The sequence below is a fragment of the Anabrus simplex genome, chromosome 4 (assembly GCF_040414725.1).
Source record: "Anabrus simplex isolate iqAnaSimp1 chromosome 4, ASM4041472v1, whole genome shotgun sequence".
Classification (NCBI taxonomy): Eukaryota; Metazoa; Arthropoda; class Insecta; order Orthoptera; family Tettigoniidae; genus Anabrus; species Anabrus simplex.
The window spans coordinates 379014038-379035727 of NC_090268.1; the positions used below are offsets into that span (position 1 = coordinate 379014038).

General features: G+C 38.0%; 1 protein-coding gene across 1 annotated transcript in view; it reads right to left on the reverse strand.

Moving 5' to 3' along the window:
- Positions 1–21690, reverse strand: part of Mtr4 (exosome RNA helicase Mtr4) — a 212863-nt gene that overhangs the window by 145997 nt on the left and 45176 nt on the right. The window contains exons 6-9 of the mRNA XM_067145842.2: positions 20032–20272; positions 12294–12425; positions 12038–12198; positions 473–749 (exon numbers count right to left, since the gene is read on the reverse strand). Coding sequence (XP_067001943.1) covers positions 473–749; positions 12038–12198; positions 12294–12425; positions 20032–20272 — 811 coding nt within the window. The remainder of the gene's footprint in view (positions 1–472; positions 750–12037; positions 12199–12293; positions 12426–20031; positions 20273–21690) is intronic.

The following is a 21690-nucleotide window of genomic DNA, read 5'->3' on the forward strand; positions in this document are numbered from 1 at the left end:
TTGTGTGAAAATGACAAACCACACCAAGCCATCTTCTGGGATGCAGATAGTGGAGTTCGAACCCACTATCTCCCGAATGCAAGCTGATAGCTACATGATCCAAACCATGTGGCCACTTGCTAGATAAGGATCTTACAAAACAGGTGAAAAAAGCTTGTGATAACTGAACTTCACACCGAGCTCCCAAGGATCAGAACTTTTAAACAACAAACAAGCTGTTAAAACAAAACAATGAAATAAATTTTCAAGCTAGTTTATAAAATATTAAGGAAATTATAATTAAAGGTATTGCCTGAAATATTTTAACTAGTTACACAGGAAGGGATGCTTGTAAAAACCTTACAAAAAAAAATATATATATATATAGGGTACATAACTACTGACTGTCAGGTTTAGCATGCACAGCTAATACATATTACACCCCCCCCCCCCCCCTTCCCAACTGAAAATCCTACAGCTACATTTCACTTACGGTCATAAAGAACTGGAATAGTTGACTGATTCTGGAACTGGAAGAAACTTCTTTCCAACATGTATTCTGGGTTGATCTCTTCAACTCTGAGTAAGTTCAGCACCATGTTGTATGTAAGATGAAATGCTGAGTTGATAGGATCTGGTAGCCCTTGCACAATATCACGACAGCCTGCAGGACTCACTTTCTCATCTATTATTGAGATCACTATACCTTTCTCGTCCAACCCACGTCGACCTGCTCGACCAGACATCTGGATGTACTCCCCAGAGGTTAACTGTTAAGCAGAAAAACACATCAATTTAAAACTAGTTGAGAAATAATTTGATATGGTATTCTGTGCAAGGAAGAATAACAAAATAAAAGGAAAATGCAGTAATGTGAACTCTGTACCAAAATCATCTTGTTAAGGACTCATGGGTGAGTACATATCATTACAATTATATAAAGCTTGTTGCTACTACCTATCATTACCACAGGCTATGTATAATGATTCTCTTTGTCCTTGCTATAATACCATATTTATCCAAATCCAAGACAATCCTAAATGCAAGATAACCACCACTTTTCCCTTTTAAAAAATGAAATCAGGCTCAAAAAAACAAACACACACAAATATCATGTAAATTCTACCCTATTCCCTTTCATTAGAGGCATCTGAATCACTGTCACTAATTTGAACATCCTTCCACAGACTGTCATTTGCATGAAATAATCATCTTATTTATTACAGACTTCTGTGTGTTTAATGATCATTATCTTAAAATTGGCACCATAATATCAATGAGAACTTGTTGAGAACTTGCCAGTAATACCGGTTTCACGTCTCTAAAATACGACGATCCATCACCAAAATATTCCTGCTCTCATTATTACATGTTACTTCTACTAAGCGTTTGGTAAGACAATTAGCTGGACATGCGTCTCGCTTCTGGCATCAGCGGCTAGCGATGCATAACGAAGACACACACATCAACAGACACTACCTAAAACATTTGTGCAGGTAGTAGAACCACAAGCATCAACACTAAACATGTCCACTAGTCAAACTCCACCAAAGAATGAATTCTCTTCACCGAACACATCTATAATACAAGACTTGCGGACTAAAGCACCTGTATCATAACAAAGTACCCCTTACAAGACTTCCATCCAACAGACAGGCAACCATAACTAATATGCTATTAGACTTTACCTATCCTATCAGGTATGATGATAGATGGTTGTCTACTAGCATATTTTTGCCCCCTTCTCTACTAGTCACACCCACATACACCTCTCACAAAACAAACTCAGACTTAACCGAGCACACCACGTTCCCATACAAATAACACTGCATAGTACACATTTTACCACTATACACAGGTTCACTACTAAAACACACACAGGAAGGGGGAGGTGAGGGAAGCAGTGTGGTTGCCATGATAGCTGCCAGTGGTGTTTATTACTGTTAGATTGCAATTGCAAGACAACCATTGTTGTTTTTTCATTCAAAATTCTGAGAAAACACGTCTTCTTGGATCCAGAGAAATACGGTATTTTAACGTTAATTTGAGTAACAGAAAGTAAGGACATTAGATTTACATTCCACTAATTACTTTTACGGCTTTCCAGAGTGGCCAAAGTACCAGAATATTTGTCACACAGGAGTTATTTTAAGTGCCAATAAATAAACTACGTCTATGATTGGAAAACTTGTTCTAGGACTGTAAGCAAGGTACTATCCCAGCACATTTTTTTTTTGGTGACTGTGGAAAACGAAAAGAACAACAAAAATGGGCTAAGAGAGGAGGAACCACTATAATCACTGGACGTAACAATAGGCATAGATCAAACTAAAAGTCTTAAAGTACAGTTATGTATAGTTCAGCAAAGGTAACTCTCTGTGATAGGTTAGTACACAGCTGCTCATAAAAGAGAGGTTCTATATTTTCAAATAAAATTTCAGATTACTGGAGCTCATGTACTCATCTGCGTATCTTTTTATAGTAGTTGCAAAAAATTAATCTTTTCCCAAATCTGCATATAATTTTTGGACATGCAAAAGTTATCAAACTGAATGTCTTTTCCTTTTTTTCTGCATAAACGGAAAGTGAGGCACATGTAATCAATATTCATTCTTTATAAGGACTGAAAAGAAATTATCTCTAAAGTGGAAAATGGATGATATAACTTTCTAAAAAAATGCAGAAGTAGCCCAATTTATTGATCCATAGTTGTGTTAAGATAATTTTAACTACAGGTTTAATTTATAATTCCTTTCTTTTGAAAATATTTTCACAATACAGAATTCTAAAGAATGGAATCCATATTGTACACAAATGTGAACGGCAGCTATGAAATCAGTTTATTGTTTCAAATGCATGAAGCCATATCCTCTCAGACAAATCAAACATGATTCTATCACCTTGGCTAAGCAGCCCCTCTCTGCACTTAATTCAACATAGGCTAATACCGTATTTACACAAATAATCCCCGCACCCTAACTTTAGGAAGGCTGATTTTGAAAAAAAACAAGAATGCCAACATTGACACAAATAAAACCCGCACCCCAATTTTGTGCCTCAATTTTTTTAAAAATTTGCTGGTATTATTCGCGTAAATACGGTATTACCCTCTGCTGATGATAATAAGAATTATAGAAGTACTACTGATGTTTTTACAATCTTATTTACATCACACCGACACAGATAGGTCTTATGGTGATGATGGGTTAGGAAAGGCCTAGGAGCAGGAACGAAACAGCCATGGCCTTAATTAAAGTACAGCCCCAGCAACTACTGATGTAATACACCTGAACAGTTCATTTTCCGCACTGTTTTCTTGCCTATCCTCACCTCACTTCTGAAATACTGTATTATGCTATTATGCATTCTCTATTGGTTGATAAAATTAATATAAGCATACATAGTAAGTATCTAACACCAAGTCATCAATTTCCAGGTTTTGAGAGTATGATTACTTTGAAAGTTTATCAAAGTCACATCCAGTACAGTCAGCCATCCCACGATGCTTCTCAATACTGTATACATGAAGGCTCAAACATGAGTGCCAATATTAACTGCACAGACAAATCTGTGGAAAGATAGAAATTTACACAAGAGATAAACATAAGGACAGGTCAGTGCAGTCAATTCTTATTCTTCCAAACCTATTTTTCTCAGACCCCATTGGCTTTCTGGCTTTGTCAAACTGGTAGGAATCCACATTCATCGAGGCGACAATTCACAAGTTCTTCAATCTCAAAGTAAAAAATGTACAATGAGGAAAAAGTTGGGTAAGCTCCAGAGAACAGAAGAGAAAAAGGATTTACAGTAAACTTCTTTTTATACATTTTGCACTTATACATCTTTTATGATTATTTGTAGTTTTCTGAGGCCTCGACTAAAATCCTATTCTCGCCATGTTAATTTATTTCGGACAGACATTTTACATTTAAACTTTTTTTAAATGTCATCTTAAGGCGCTGTCTTCATACGGAGATTGGCGATCCACGTAGAAAGCTCTGATTTTGACAATGCAACATGAAAAGCTTCTTTTGATGTACATTTGTGCTATCTTCAAATGTCCTTTAACCATGAATTTCTCCATCTGCCAAAGGAACGTTTCCCTTGTATCTTTCCTTGTGTTTTCCGTTGTTCTGTAATGAGTAACAGTTAACAGTTCTTTCTGCTTTTTCATCCAAAGAAAGACCTCAACATTTGAAATTTTCAATATCCAAGGTATGAACAAGAGACAGCGATAAGCTTATGAGATCATATTTCACATCCCTGGAGATACAGAACTTCATTTATATATTTAAATATTAATTTTGATTTACACTGTGTATGTTGCAAAAGCATACGTTAGAACATACAATACTTTTCCTGGTAAGTAACTATCCATTGATGCCACACAGGTGGTCATAGCTTGCCCGAGCAGCAAACTTGAAGATCACTGCTCAATAAGCGCATAGGTAAGTGTCAATAATAATACCACTGGTATTGTTCACATCATTAACTACAGTGCATCATAACATGAGCGGCAGGAAAAGAAAGTGCATAACGATTGCCAAGAGGCTGAATATATTAAAAATTCTGAAGGAAAGCGGCAATAAGACTGAAGACGGTGAGACACTGATCAAGAAAAGAGATGTAAGAAAAAAAAGGAGAGAGTACTGCGTGAAATTAATGTAGCTGAAAACCAAGATGGAATAAGTACAGAAACTCCAACACATAGCACAGAAGATGAACCAAAAATACTAAAAGATGTTCTAACAGCCCTTCAGAAGATGAAACTCTTCAAGGCTGCAGGAGAAGATAATACTGTAGCAGAAATCACTAGTCTTGATAACACGGCAGTAGAAATATTTCACACAATCTGTCAAGAAATCTGGAAAACTAAGAAATGGCCATCTTATTGGACAAACTCAATCTATATTCCAATTCACAAAAAAAAAAAAAAAAGAGACCTTGGGAAAACTGCCAAAACTACGGAACACTCTCCCTGATATCCCATGCTAATGAAGTAATGCTCTATACAGTATCATCCTATAGAGAATCAAAGCATATCTTCTGCTACAAATACCACCAGAGCCGGCTGGATTCATGCCAGGAAGAGGAACTCAAACAGATCCTGAATATCCAACAAATCATTGAAAAATGCACAGAATTCAATCTTCAGACATTCATCTACTACATCGATTAGTTTATAAGAAAGCATTTTACTGTGTGCAGTGGCATAAAATGTGGATGATACTGACTGAAATGGAAACACCACTCCAACTGGTCAACTTAAGATCTCTGTACGAGAACAGCACTGGGAAACTTAAAATTGCCAATAAATTGAGCAATTCTTTCAAGAAAGAAAAAGATATCCATCAAGACTGTGTACTGAGCCCTATCTCATTCAACATCTATGGAGAATGGATAATGAGGAATTCAATGGAAAACTGGCAACGTGGGATAAAATGATTAACAACCTGAGGTACGCTGATGACACCACATTAATAGCTACTTCTAAAGTTTAAGTACTCACTTTCCTACACAGAGTTACAAAGGTGAGCAATGAAATGGGCCTACATATTAATTGAGAAAAGACCAAGGTGATGATCATCGACAATTCAAACTACTTTGAAAATACAAAACATGTGAACAACTTGTAGGTAGTGGACCAATTTCTTTATCTAGAGTCACTTATTTCAAACACATGTGGCTGCACTGCTGAAATAAACAGAAGAGTATATATTGCAAAAACTGCTATGGTGCAGCTTACAAGAATATCGAAGAGCCATAATATTAACATCATCACCAAAATGCACCTGGTCAACTCATTGGTTTTCTCAGTCTTGCTATACACATCTGAATGTTGGATGCTGAAAAGTGATCACTAAATTAATGCCTTCAAAATGCTCTGTTGGAGGCACATGCAGAGATTTCTATGGACTGCCAAGAAAACTAATTAGTCAATACTAGATGAGGTGCAACATGGTGAAACAAAGAATTGTGAGATATTTTGGGCACACTATTAGGAAGGATTAATTTAAAAAACTTATCCTGTGAGGAATGGTTGAAAGCTCGAGAGACTCTGGAAGACCTATAACAAGATATATCAACCAAATTGAGCACATTGCAAACAACAGTGCATTAGAATGGCAGAAAATAGAACTGTATGACATTACACGTAGGACTAAAACATAATCCAAATTTCACGATACTCAAATTTGGTAATCGACAAAGAAAAGGGGGATGTTGCTCTGTCCACCATAAATTCTACTGTGGTGAAAGCAATCGAAATCGATCGAAGTGAGCGTATCTTCAGAGTGTCTAAGAACAAACATATACAGATTCAAAGCAGAAAACATGAACACCTTGACAACGGTTTATGGTTCCAATAGTACAGAGCAGAAAATATCGCTATTAGTTAGCCTGTGCTTAGTGGAAAAGCAACTGAAGTAGCCACCAAGCTCAGTATAGCAAGATTTTCAAGCCTTGTTGGGCTGGCTACATAAATTTAAGATTAGGTATGGAATTAGCAGCAAGCACTTGTGTAGTGAAAGTAAAAGTGTTGACGTTAATACTGTATGCAAGTGGAATGGAAGTTATCAGAAGGAACTACCATCCCAGTATGCATCCAAAGACATATCTAATGTCGACAAGATAGGTTTATTTTTTATTATTTAATAACTGACCAAACAATGGTATTCTAAGTTAAGAATTTATTGTCATTGCAGGAAGCACAGTAAGGAACATGCGACAGTGTTATGTGCAAACAGTGACAAAAAAAAGAAAACTGTGGTGCTTCCGATGAAATACACGAGTAATAAGAACTTGTGGATCATGACAAAAGTATTTGAAGAGTGGAAGAGAGGCAAAAATGGATGCAAAAGGTAAGAAGATCCTCCTGTTTGTGGACAGATGTACAGTACAGCACACCTTCCCAATACATCATTCCTGAGATATGCGACCAGAAGTTTTCTCTGCAAATTGCACAAGTGAACTGCAACCACTCAACCTTGGAATCATACACAATTAAAAGTTGCACGATCGCAAGATGTTGGTGCAATGCGCTATTCACTGCATAGATATAGGAAAGAAGGATGCAATGATGTCCACATTTTAAAGGTAAGATTTCTCACTTAGTTCTTTTTTTCCCCCTCTCTCTGGTAATCAATGATGTGGTAGTTACACATATACCAGTTGCTTTCACAATACAGTATATTTTTGTCTCTTTTTTTCTTTTTCTTCCTTTTGACATTAGTACTGTAGTACCAAAATTGTACAAATATACAACACTTGAATCTTCTCAATAAGGGATGCATTGTGGCAATGAGTGTCATAATTAACCATATGCAACCGTTTTTGGAAAGCAGGATTCGACGACTGTGAAGTCTCGGGCAAAGAAGATGATGATGTTTTCAGTGTCGACAAAGAATTGGACAGATCAGGAAAACAGGCATTAGTTGATGAATACACAGACATTGACAAGAATGTCATTAGTACGGAACCCACGACCATCTGCAAAATTGCTGAAGGCAGTCAACAGGATTTGGGCAAGGTAGATGATGACAATGGTCAGCCATTGAACATTCCAATGTGTTTAGTACCCTACAAACTATCAAATATTTTGTGATGCATCATAATGTGCCTAATGTAATCAGAAGAGTTATCATGATCTGAGTGCATAGTCTATGCCATAGCAGCAGACAATAACCAACAGTTTAGACCGATTCTTTCTGTGTAATTTTACACAGAATTTTGTAAGATGTATACTGCGAGATCATATTACCCCAGATAAAATGTATAATTCCCAATGCATACACCCTTGTGGATATGTTTTTCCCGCATACTATAGGCACATTTTCAGTTACATATTTTTCACACGCCCCTGAGAAACACACAAACAAATCTTTACGGGTATAAGACCAGAATGGGGAACAACCAGAAGAGACAAAAAAAGGAACCTTCATCTTACATTTATGCTGTTTTCTCTTTATCCTCAACTCCTCACAACAAGAAAGATGCCCTCCCAAAAAATGATCCAACAGTGAGAATGACTGTTCACATCCCTGATGAAGCTCAGAAACATAAATTAGTTCATTGGGACCAGAAAATAATTAGAAAATTGGGACTGATAAAGAGGGGTCTCCATCTGTGAAAATGTAGAATTTACCATTTTGTGTTTTCATATTTCTCTTCTCTCTTGAGTCTTCCACAGCACAATGTGTTTACCTTCGTTGTGTGTTTCTAATTTCCCTTACACAAATAATTTTCAGGAGGGAATCTACCTATTCCTGTCATAAATATAGTGGAACCTTGATTCTCCATTTATGGAGGGACCACGAAAAAAAAAACACAAAAAAAACACAAAAAAAACACATACATGGAAAAACAGAAAATCCGGGAACAAATAGAAATCTTCAACAATTTGGCTAAAGATCACAAAAATGAAATCTGTATGATTATAATCTTACAAACACTCCTAAACCAAACAAAACCCCCAATGGGCCTTCGCCTACTAAGTGACCGCTGCTCAGCTCAAAGGCCTGCAGAATATGAGGTGATGCCTGGTCGTTGTGACGAATACTCTCGGCCATAATTCCTGGCTTTCTAGACCGGGGTCACCATCTCACCATTAGATACCACCTGAATTAAAGGTAACCATGTAGGCTCAGTGGACCTGGAACCAGCCCTCGTATCCAGGTAAAAATGCCTGACCTGGCCAGGAATCGAACACGGGCCCTCCGGATGAGAGACAGGCAAGTTAAAACACTAATTACCGGTATGCGAGTTAAAAATATACTGAACATTCAGTTTAAAGAAAACTTTAGAAATTACAGTTATTCGTGACCTTGAGCTCAGCTGGAAAGCGTGCCTGCTGCACAAGTCACAAACTTTGCGCAAATAAAACGACTGCGGTTTTTATGACATCATAACACAAAAACGTACAATCCCTGGTCCTATGTTAGGACCAAAACAGTAATAGACAATCCCAAGACCTCCCATACTTTTATGTACGTAAGGTGCAACATCTGTTCTGATCTCGATAACATAATCGTATATGATATTAAAATACTAGATTTGTGTTAAGAAGGAGCAGTTTCAATTCCTGCCTAAACGCCCAGTGACTATACAGTGCCCTGAGGGAAGTGCCAAAAACCTGTTCGGCGATACAATAGAAAAGAGTTTAAAAAAAAAAAATAGACATTAACTCTGGACATAATGTAGACATTTTAAAAGTACGAACATTTGACGAAACTCGTTCCGTCTTCAGGTAGAGCTGTCGAAATGCACTCTGTCTCTTTTCAATTGTTGTGGCCACTTTCTGCTTTATGATTTTCACGGATTTTCTAAACAATACCACCCAAATGCGATGCTACGATTGTCCCTTATGCACGTTCACTGCAGATTTCCAGTACAGTACTTGCTCTAATTGTCGCAATGATAGGACATTAACTGCCAAGATCCATAAGTATACCATAGCCATCCTTTCGTGAGATAGTTTCTTGAGAAAAAAAGTTTGACCGGAAATTTAGTGTTGATGGGACTAAAATTTCTGGACGGTCGATCCTGGATTTGTATCTTCGAGGAATGGATAATGCTGGATTTCTACGATGTGATTTAATTAGGATGCTCACTTGACCACGTAATATGAAGAATAATCCGGGAAAACGTAGTTTCCGGAAATGCATAATCGAGATACCACTGTACTGTTACAAGGTTTTAAAAGAAAAACATAACTATAGTTAAAGGTATTTTATTCTCCTTGTAATATACAGTCGAACCTCCCTTCTGCGAACACTGTCGGTTCCGAGGAAAAATGTCCGTTACGAGAGGTGTCCGCTAAAACAAGTTTGTAATAATAATTGAACATTTTAACGGCAAAGAACATCCACCTTAAATATAAGCATACATATCTTTATTTTTATTATTCTAAGTCATTTCTGTGTTAGTACTGCATAGATAGTTATTATAAGTGATTTTACATCATTTACAAACATTACAGCTTCGTGAAGTAATCGTGAAGCTTCGTCTGTGTAAATTTAGCACATGTTTAACAGACAACTGAAATGCTACGGTATTTCTGTCTCACTAATCAGTGCCTATACTGTCTTTTCCTTCTCAAATTGACTACCTGAGCTCGACCTTATCAGCAACAATCCGAGTTATGAATAGAATGATACAAGAAGAGAAGAAAATCCCCAGGTAACTTTTGAGTCACCAGTCTCTGGCAGCATTTCTGGGCAATTAGAATTCTCGGAACAGGCCTATACACCACTAGGTAGAACTGCATTCCGATGTACCTTCTCTCCCCTTGCACTCGAAATAGTACAGTACAAACATTCAATAGGAATTTCTTTATGTCTGAAGAATGGTTTTAAAAGAAAGGATGACATGTGGTCCGGCATAATAAATTGTCCTGCAACGTGTGAAGTGTCCACTTAAGTGGACGGGACAAATGGCGATGTCCGCTGTCCGAAGTTCAAGGTGTCCGCTTAAATGAAGCCAATTTAACACTTGTCTTATGTAAAATAAAATCGGTTCTGAGGAAAATTGTCCGTATAGGGAGGTATCCACTGAATAAGGGTGTCTGTTAGGGCAGGTTCGACTGTACTTATATTACACCTATTGTGAATGCATAGCAATCATTTCTCAAAATGGTCACTGTTTGACTTTACACAGGTGGCAAGTGTCTTCGGCCAGTCATCTATGGCAGCATGCACCGTCTCCAAAGGGAAATCCGCCACTGCTTTCACCAGGGAGCGCTTCAGGCTATTGATACTAGAGTCATTTCTTGCAGACTATCTCCTCATGTACACACCCCAATCTGTAATCCAAGGAATTGAAATCTGGCCTGGAGGAAGGCCAATCAACTGGATATGAAATCGAAACATTGGCTTGAAGCCACTCGTGAGTGGTCATGACATTTTGTGTTGGCACTGAATCTTGCTGGAAACTCCATTCTTGATTTTTAAGGAGTGTCCTGATTGAGGGCTTTACTACCGACTCTAATACTATCTCTTTGAAGACCTTTGCTGAAATTTACACCCCTTGTTTGCAATGGAGCTCAGTGGTGCCAGAATAGCTCACACCCCCATCATACCATTACTGAAGCAGGATGATGGCCTCTCTGGATCCTTGGAACTCTTGCATGAGGGCTTCACGAGATGATGAAGCATACACCTTGTCATTTTGGACATTAAAAGATTGAACAGTGAACATTTGTTCATCTGTAAAAAGAAATCTCCTCTGTCCATCTTGAGCGTACCAATGCATGAGGCATTTTGTTTTTACCTTCCTCTGCACCTTCAGCTGGGCTGTGAGAAAGTGTCCTGTCCTTCGCCGGTAAGCTTTTAACCCAAGATCATTACATAACATGCGGGATATGGATTTTTACGAGACACTTCGCTCACGAGCCATGACTGATTGTCTCCGCAATGCATTTCTGTGAATACAAGCCACCAATGCTTTCACAAGTGCTGGAGTCCTGATGGTGCACGGTGTTCCTGGTCTGGCCCAGTTATCAAGAGTCCCGGTCTATAGAAATCGCTTGATAGTGCAGTACACAAACATTTTTTTGATTTTCAATATTTTTAATGACTTTAAAATATCAGATGCAGATTTCCCTACCTTGCGAAAGACTACTACAGCCACACAGTTCTCATACTCTCCCCACTCCATCACAAACATTTTAGAAATTCAACCTCTCCCTTCTATGCCTGGATTCTCAATGCCAAGGGTGACTTATGACAGGAAAAGGAACCTATTGATATAAAAACTGGTTGTACAATACAGCTCAAAACGTTTTTAACAGTATTTATGACAAGACTAGGTATATGCACATATAAAAATGTATTGAACTTTTTCTTAAGTTCAAGCAAAAGAGGTCAAAAGCAAGGAACAGTCTTCAAACAACATGTGTAAGACAACCCTCAGTATTCTTTAAATACCGCGTGCATTTTCCTAGTATGAGGACAAGTTATTTCTCACCCAACTGACTGCTGCCTTCATAAGAATCTTATTTCCAAAAGCATCTATACCTAAAGTAAATGTATTATAAAAATAAATCATATAAAAGTCTAATTACAAATCTGAAATCCTTGCCATCAAACTTGCGCATTCCGCTGAACAACACGGTCCGAGCTGGCATGTTCAAGCCCATAGCAAATGTTTCTGTTGCAAATAAGGCTTTGATCAATCCTTCAGCAAACAGGATTTCAATTGTTTCCTTCAAGATGGGAAGCAAGCCTAAAAAATTAAAACAAAATACCATCACAACTATGTAATCATAAACAATATGTGAATTACAGGAATTTGAAATTTAAATGAAAGAATATTATCACCTCCATGATGGATGCCAATACCCCTTCGTAGCAGAGGCAGTACATTTTCAACCTGAGGCAACTGTCGATCTTGTTCAGAAAGCACATCCATAGCATTATTGAATACTTCATCTACTAATTTCTTTTCTTCAACTGTAACACACAACATAATATATTCAGACACATTCTCCCAAGTACAGGAAAGCACTATGGTTCCTAGTTCAAATACTGAAATTGTTCAAAGCATTTTTTTGCTCATTGAGGAAAGCAATGTCAAACCACTTTACTCTTCTCCTTGCCAAGAATACTTCATCAAAGCAATACTTTGGATTTGTGATACTTTCACATGGCCTAAATTTATGCTTCTAGACAATACTACCAGCCTGCCCCTGACCTGATGGCCAAAAGATCAAAACAAAAAGTTGATAACTAATAGAAGATGCACATACAACAACAATTACATAGAGTAACACAGTAGAACCCCAATGATTCAAAATCAGTTCATTCAAAATCTCTCCTAATTCGAAGCAGCTCTCGTTCCCGGAAACATGAGGTACAGTTTTGCAAGTTATTTGAATTGTTTCATTCCAAATAAGGATAATTTGTCATTCAAAGAACAATGCCGGTCCCATTACCGAGATTCAGACTTTTAATTCATAAATGCCTTTACATTTTGAAAAAAATAGTGTCTTACAGAGTAATTTTAATTCAAAATTTCTCTGTATAATGAAAAACACGTCTTCCGGAACATGTAGGGGTAGCTTTCCACACTTTCACTCGCTTCGGTGTGTCTACGGTGTGCTTCATGTTTGCTATGTTCAAGTGAAATTGTGCTTCTTTTGTATTCAGTGCTTCAAGGAACGTCATAATATCACGTAGCAGGCAGTGTGTGGAGAAGCAGAATCCGCAAACCCTAGCGATGCCGACAGTTGGTGAAAAAGCGTGGCTTATATAATCAATTCGTATGCACCGAACAATACTATCAATGCCGATGAAACTGCATTGCTCTTTTTTCAATGCCGAACACAAACGGACTTACGGTGGGAAACCATACAAGGGTAGAGCTCATTGTACTGTGCTGCAATGCACGCAGAAGCGAGAGACTTCCTTCCCCCGTCATAGGAAAGTTTGAAAAGTCACGATGTTTTAAGGGCGTCGGGCATTTTCTGTGCAAGTACAACGCATCTAAGCAAACAGTAGCCTACAGTAATCCAAAAGATAAAGCATTTGCATAAGGGAGCCAGTATAATTTATCCTCGACTTCAAATCATGTTGGTTTTTTTTCCCTTTCATTGCATGAGGTTATGTTTGCCATTGTTTTATCCAAGTGCATTATTTGAATGCTGTAAATGCACCTTATTGGATACATTTCGTAAATAGTGCTTAATATGGCATTTGAAAGGTTTAAACTGAGAATCAAGGTGATTGCGTGCATTGATGGGTCTTAGAATACTTTGTGACACCGCAAGTGTTGGCATTTTTCAATTGCAAGAGAAATGCCACGGCAGGAAATCGTACGAAGATAGTCACACTATTGTGTTGAAATGCACACAGAAGCAAGAGACATTTTCCTCTTGTCATAGGAAAGTTTGATAAGCCATGATGTTTTAAGGGCATCGAGTACTTCCCGTGCAAGTACAAGGCATCTAAAATGCATACCGTACTGTACCGGGAACAGCAGTACGGAACTAAGTCCCCACAGTTAAAATTCAAAACTTCGCGCCACGCACCGGCCCAGCCAGGAACAGCGAGCAACCTGTGTGTGTGACGTAGAGCGGGTTGACGTCACAGCCTGCCTCCCCGTGATTCAGCATGGAATGTTCCAAACGTTTCTTCGGCTAATAACCTTCCTCACAGTAATGGCTGGATAAAATCAACCACATCATCATGTAGCCCCATATTGTATCTTGTATCTCCATTCCTACAAGGTTTGGTAAAAATCCGGCAAGAGACTACGAAGTTGTTGAGCGAAATGTAAAGACATATTTTGGCTTGGATCGTGTATAAATTGAAAGCTGCTTCCCTCAGCAGAACAGTGTGTGTCACAGTGTGTGTGGAGTTCGTGCGGCGAGCAGCGGGCGGTCGGCTCGTGGGGACCGCGATGCTATGCGAGTGATAGTCTCATTTCGCTGAGTTCAAGACTTAAATTTCGCTGAGTTCAAGACTTAAACTCCACAGTACTGAGTTCGGACTTTAAAGAATTTCAATGCTATGCGAGTGATAATCTCATTTCGCCGAGCTCACGACTTAAACTCCACATGTAAAATAGGGTGTTGAATCTATGCTAGACAGCTCGCGACTACAATCTATTACAAAGATTATTCTAGGAGGAGACACAACACTTCTATACTGATGCTTCAAGCGCCTTTTGACCTTATTACGCAACCACTTGGAGTCAACAACTGTACTGTATTCTAAGTACCTGATTCTCAGTCAACAACGCTTGAAGATTTATTTTTCGACATTTTTAATTAATCCACGCTTCATTAATGTCAAACAATCTGTACAATCCAAATGTATGTCAGATCATTATGACTGTCTCGTTCTACAAATAACTAACATGTACTTTTTTAGATGAACACTAGTAATCATTCCATGTACATATAATACTATGACAAGTTCATTATTGAATTTTATTTGCATTTAAGTATTGCTTTTTCCACAAATTAGATTTTATGACTGTTTTATCTTCTATTATTATACTTTAATGAGAAACCCAGTTCAGGGCCCTGACTTAGCTTTAGATTAAGTATGGCTGAAGATGCTCACAAAGCCTAAGCAAAACATGTACCGGTATGTAGTATTTGTATCTTAGACTTAGAGATTTTAAAGTATTGGAATGGTGGTTTTTAAATAAATTTGTTTGAAACTTTTACATTCTGTACTCCAATACGGCTATCATAATGAGACTCATAACGTGTAATTAAACTCCACATTTCTGCGAATTGCAAGTGATAGTCTTATTTTGCCGAATCTCCGACTTAAAACTTCATAACACTGTGTGTGGACTTGAAAATTCCTGTGATTCACGAGTGATAGAATCTAGCCTCATTTAAAACAGATTTAAACTTTAATGGTGATTTATTCGGACAGATGTTTTAAACTTACATTTCTTACGAGTGTTTTTAACCAATGATTGATGAAACAATCCGAACAGTGATAAATTGTGAACGATATTCGCCTTGCCAACTAATTGAAATATTCCGCAGATATTCAGAACTTTTCAGGCTGTGGCAGATTAATTAATGAATTTAATTTCAATCTATGACTGTGCCATCACACTTATAGAAATCGTGGAATTTTCCGATATCTCGTGCATTCAGAGTAGACATTGGACAGTGATTAGTTCCAATCCGTGTACTACGCATTTAATTGAACTGTAAGTAAATGATGGACTGTGAACGCTTATTTGAACTGTGCATTCGCTATAGACAATGAGCTGTGTGTTAATGACTGACTATGGATATCTATTTAGGCCGTGCATTCATGGTAGGCATCGAACTGTTGAAACACGTAATTGAACAGTGCATTCATGGTAGACATTGAACTGTGCTAAGAAGTGAAGTACGTATTCAAACTTTGCATTCATGGTAGACATTAGACTGTGTTTAAGGCGTACATTTACCACAAAATTAAACTGTTTATTCATGACTAAGCCATGAACTGTGCATTTAAACTATGGGTTTTCAATAGACAGTATTTTTTGTATATGATCAAACCACGGACTGTGGAGGAGTGAAACCTATTTCATTTAATTTCAAATTAATGAACCAAATCGGTTTACAAGTGAAACATTTTCTTTTTTGAGTGACTGAGTTAAAATTGCACGTAACCCTAAACAAATATTTTGTGTGTGATAATTTCAAACTGTTTCAAGTATCACATTTTCTTTAATCAATTTTATTGACATTTGATTACCTTACACTATGAGTGACTCTTTCGTTCAACATTCAAATCTGTTATTCAAGAAGCTCTTTCTGTGTCCCAGGTGCTAATCTGTACAGTCGTAAGTCATTCTCCGTGCAACCAAATCTCAATATTCACACTACTATGTTATCCCGATCTTCTGGACGTCGTATGGATATTCCAGAACTTCTAGAATTTCCATCGTGGGAGAAATCGTGGTTCCATGGTGCCGAGAGGAGACTGATGGCAGTGCGAGGAGAGCAGCCAGATTTCGAGTACATCACCAGCCTGGATGAGGAAAGGATCATTTCCTGCATATTTGCTGTATGAAGGTGATATAATTTTGAACTTTGTTAATAAATTCAGAATAAAAAAGAACTTAAGAATTTTAAAAAAAAACCTCTTCCTCTGTAAGCACTTCAATCAGAACGGTACACGCCCTGCGTCTAACTCATGCTCGTCAAAGTACCATATTTACTGTTACAGTACAGTCTTTGAACCTTTTCTTCTTTTTTTATTCCATTGTGTGAGATAAGTTTGCCAGTGAGTTATCCAAGTACACTATTTGAATACTGTTGAGACAGTATTAAATAATGTGAGCCTCCCCCTTATAAACATTTTGAACTGGCCTGTGAGCCCTAGAATATCTGTGTCAATGGACTGCTCGACATACCGTTTTAAACTAATGTAGGCCGCGCGCAGTATCTCCTAGCTCTGTTTGGTTGCGCATGCGCAGACCTGCTACCAGGCAAAACTTGCCTGCTGCTTGCTTGCCGACGCGAGGGCAGTTCGCTTGAGTCAGCCATGATGGCGAGCTCGTGTGGTTTTGTGTCCGGCGTCATGGAGTCGTGGAGTGCCTGGAAACCACCGTAATCTCCACGATAACGGGGATTTGCCCCAGATGAACTAATTGGAGACCTCCTGCCATTCCTTCTGATCTTGTTTTGGATTTATTTTTCGTCTGGATACTTCACAACGAGGTCTGGATGCTGGCGGTGTGACTGTTTTTCTTCATCAACAATGTCAGGTTAAAATTCTTCTCATTTCTTCATCACCAAAGGTATGTACCAGGGTTTGGCACACTTTAAACGTCGTCCTGAAGAGGATTTTGATATTTTCGAAGATTTCTGGAAAAATAATAATAATAATAATAATAAATATTTGGACTTCGCCGTTAAATTAATTCCTATTTGCGTGTGTGGTATCGAAAATCTGAAAAACAGTTTCGGCAGCTAATCACAGTAATGTGGAAGGTTCACCATGAACTAAATTGGAATTATTAATTTAAAATTTAACTGATCTCCTTTTGGCACTTATATTGTAACCCTCTTTGTAAACCAAGGTACAGTCTCCAAGGTACCGAGCTTTACCTTTTCGGCTTTCTGTTTGCTTTCCTGCGTTTTGTTTTCTAATTTGTTTGGTATGTTTTCTTCTCCCCTCCCCCTTCTGGGGTTTTTGGGTGGATTAAAATTTTTCTCTAGCCTGTTTTCCTCCGTGTTTTTGGAGGCGTTGCTTTTGTTTTGGTGGTTACCTTGGCAACGGTTCGTGTGGGTATTGTTGTCGGGTTAAGAGTTGTCTGGGTGTTGAGCCGGTGTGGATCTTGAATTATATATATTTCGGGGTTGAGTGTATCGTTTACTGTTTAAATTTATTTATTTATTTTCTCCTCCTTTTATGTTGTGTTACCATTTCCTTGCCCCGCGTGAGGAGGTATTTTAACGTAAAATTCTGTTTGTCTTGGAAACTGTCCTTGGTGGAAACTGAACGATTTCAAATTTGGTAATTATGAGAAGCGACCGCGTTGAAGATCCATTTTATGGAATAATTGTTAACTTAATACTTTTTTAAATTTATTTAACTATCCGTGATCGATCACATTTAATTTAAAGGTAACATTTATGTAAGAAAGTCTATTGGTTTTCCGTTGTTTTCTGATCACATTTAATTAGGTACGGAGGTCACCCTTTCTTTCTTGTTGTTTTCATCAAGTTCTCTATTTATTATCTGTTAAAGAGTATTTATTTTTCATTAATCGTTATTTAGTAATGAATTAATTTTCTTTTAAACCCCACCTGGGTATATTCTAATTTATTTTACTTATTGTTAATTTCCTTTTCCATTTTTCAACCTTACGTTGATTTTATTTACATTTTGGCATTACGTTTTAAAAATAAACTTAGGCTTTATCATCTTAATGACTTGGTTTGTTACCTACCTTTTGCCCTTCCGTTAAATTTCTTCAACCTTATTGAAGTGTTGGTTTTCATTCGCCACGTTCGGTGGAGCACTGCCACCGTTTTTCTTGTGCGTTTATTTCCACGGCCTTTAAGTCGTCTTCCTACGCTGTTTCCGGTAAGTTTTTCCATGGTTTCTTGTTTTTTTAATATTGTGACTGTACTTGTTGTTGTTCTTGTGCCCATCACCCTTCCTCGTGTTCGCTATCACTCCCATTTTGGGGCGGGCACGCTAACAACCTTCTCACCAGGGTCTCTATCTCTCTCTCTCTCTCTCTCTCTTCCTCTCTCTTCTTCTCTCACCCTGGTGGGTAAGGTTATTCACCTCATCACCCCTAGGTGGTATCAGGGACCTAGAGGGTGGTGAGCGGTGAGAGTGGTATCAGAGCGGTGGTTGTTTGTTGTTCCACTGTTGTTGCTCTGCTGCCTAATCTCTGTTGTTTCTGCCTTGTGCAGCCTAATTTTCCTCCCTTTCTATCCTTGCTTGGTGCAGTGCTGTAGTGAATGTTGGTGAATGAAAATCAAAGACTTAAGAAACTAAAAGTGTTGTTGTCAATAACTATTGTAAAAGGAAATGCAAGGATCTCGTGTAATTCCCTATGTTGTTTGTTTCATGTACCTGTGTTTTGGAGTTCCCTGTTGCTTTCAACTGTGTTTATGCTGAGCTGTATGGACTTACCTACTTGCTGATTATGATTTTGAAAACCTATGAGTGCCTGTGCTATGAATTCTGCTTCTGCCTTGCTGTTTCGAGGTGACCTGTCAATTTTTCTTCCTTTTTCATGGCGGATTTGGTGAGTGATTGCATGTAATTAATTATTCTGGGTTGGTGGAAGTTGTAATAATTGAACAACTTGTAATGGAGTATGACTTGGTTGACTCAGGGCTACTGGTGTACTACCGCTTGGTACATGTCCTGTAATATGTGTACTGGCTGTCAACCTTGTATTTTTGCTGCCTACCTGCTTACTGTGGTTGCGATTTCGGTGGGAATTAATCTGGTTTAATCGTGGAGAGCTTTTCTGATCATTATGTTATGTGAAGGTTGCTCGGTTGCTTTTGCAGAGTGACATTGTGTGTCCTGGGATCACAACAAGAACTTAAGAATTTTAAAAAAAAACCTCTTCCTCTGTAAGCACTTCAATCAGAACGGTACACGCCCTGCGTCTAACTCATGCTCGTCAAAGTACCATATTTACTGTTACAGTACAGTCTTTGAACCTTTTCTTCTTTTTTTATTCCATTGTGTGAGATAAGTTTGCCAGTGAGTTATCCAAGTACACTATTTGAATACTGTAAATGCACCTTGTCGGATACATTTTGGAAACAAGTTTTTTTCCATGGCATTTTAAAGGTTTAAACTCTGAATCAAGGTCAACTGCATGCAGTAATTGGTCTTGGAATATTTTCTGTTGGCATTTCTGAATTATTCAAAATCACGTAATTCGAAGTCCGATATTTGCGTTCCGACGACTTCGAATTAACGAGGTATCACTGTATTACAATCCCTTCATGTTTCCATATTGTGAAACAGGTAAAATTCTTAGCACAAAATATGTAAAAATATTTCACTACATAAGAAATAAATGACTCAAATAAATCTATATATATGGACATACTTGTATTGAAGTCCAGCTTAGCCATTTGCATGGCATAAATTTCACAATCCTTTTTACTGAAACTGAAGATAATTACTGGTGCAAACTGGCGTTCCATTATCATTTTAACAATTTTGTATATATTTGTTTCACCACCGCCTTTGGGGCCTCCACGGCGACCTCTCTGGTCACCTTTAGCTGCTTCTCCCGCATTCTGCAGTACAGCCATAGCTTTATTGAAATTATCTTCCTTGAACTGGCCCTGTAAAATGAAGAAAAATGGTAGACTGACAACATTCTTTTTTTTTTTTTACAAGTTGCTTTATAAGTAAACTCTTTCAAGATTAAAATTATTGTGTCCACCTTTTCTATACAAATGTATATTTTTAGTGGTTAAATTCTACATGAATGAAACACACCATTCATGTGTACATCACCAGCCTGGATCACCATTCATGTGTTGAAAAGGTGGACACAATAATTTTAATCTTGAAAGAGTTTACTTATTGTATCTTCAATACAGAACAAAATGAGATTAGTTACTTGTAAGTTGCTTTATGTCGCACAGACACAGATAGGTCTTATGACGACTCCGGGATAGGAAAGGGCTAGAAGTGGGAAAGAAGCGACTGTGGCCTTAAGTAAGGTACAGCCTCAGCATTTCCCTAACATGAAAATGGGAACCATGGAAAACAATCTTCTGGGCACTGACAGTGAGGTTCAAACCCACTATCTTCCGAATGTAAGCTCTCAGCCGCACGGTCCTAACCACATGGCCAACTTGCTCGGTATAGACTGATAAGAGTTCATTGTTAGACCCCATTTTCACAGCAGCATTTACAGATTTTTACAGAAAAAGGAAAGAAAAAATACGAAGTTATGATCAGAGACTCTAACTTCACAACCAACTAGGCAACCTTACAAAAGAAAAATATATTACAATCATTGTAATTATTCTTACTGAAAGTTTTTTCATCACTGTTTTACATACAATCACATGGTGTATATATCTTAAGATATATTAACAAATATCTACCGTCTGATGACCTGAAAAGCCATGTAAACTAATCATTCTTCAAATACAATTTACTTATAAACTTAGAATTACAATTAATATATAAATAACCAAGCTCGATAGCTGCAGTCGCGTAAGTGCGGCCAGTATCCAGTATTCGGGAGACAGTAGGTTCGAACCCCACTGTCACCAGCCCTGAAAATGGTTTTCTGTGGTTTCCCATTTTCACACCAGGCAAATGCTGGGGATGTACCATAATTAAGGCCACGGCCGTTTCCTTCCCACTCCTAGCCCGTCCCTGTCCCATCGTCGCCATAAGACCTATCTGTGTTGGTGCGACGTAAATCAACTAGCAAATACATAAATAGTAAATAAAGTTGCAATCTTTTCCTTATGCCCTAACATTCATTGTAGTACATTAACACAACAGATTATAACTGAAACTCTTGGTCATAAAACAAGAACTAAGAACATCCACTTATGAAGAAACTTAGACCACTGAACAAATCAAAAAGAATTCGATCAGTTTTTTAATATAATTATTTCATTACCATTAATACCCCCCATGGCTTTACAGCCCTTGAAGGGCCTTGGCCTATCAAGCGACCGCTGCTCAGCCTGAAGGCCTGCCGATTATGAGGTGTCGTGTGGTCAGCACGATGAAT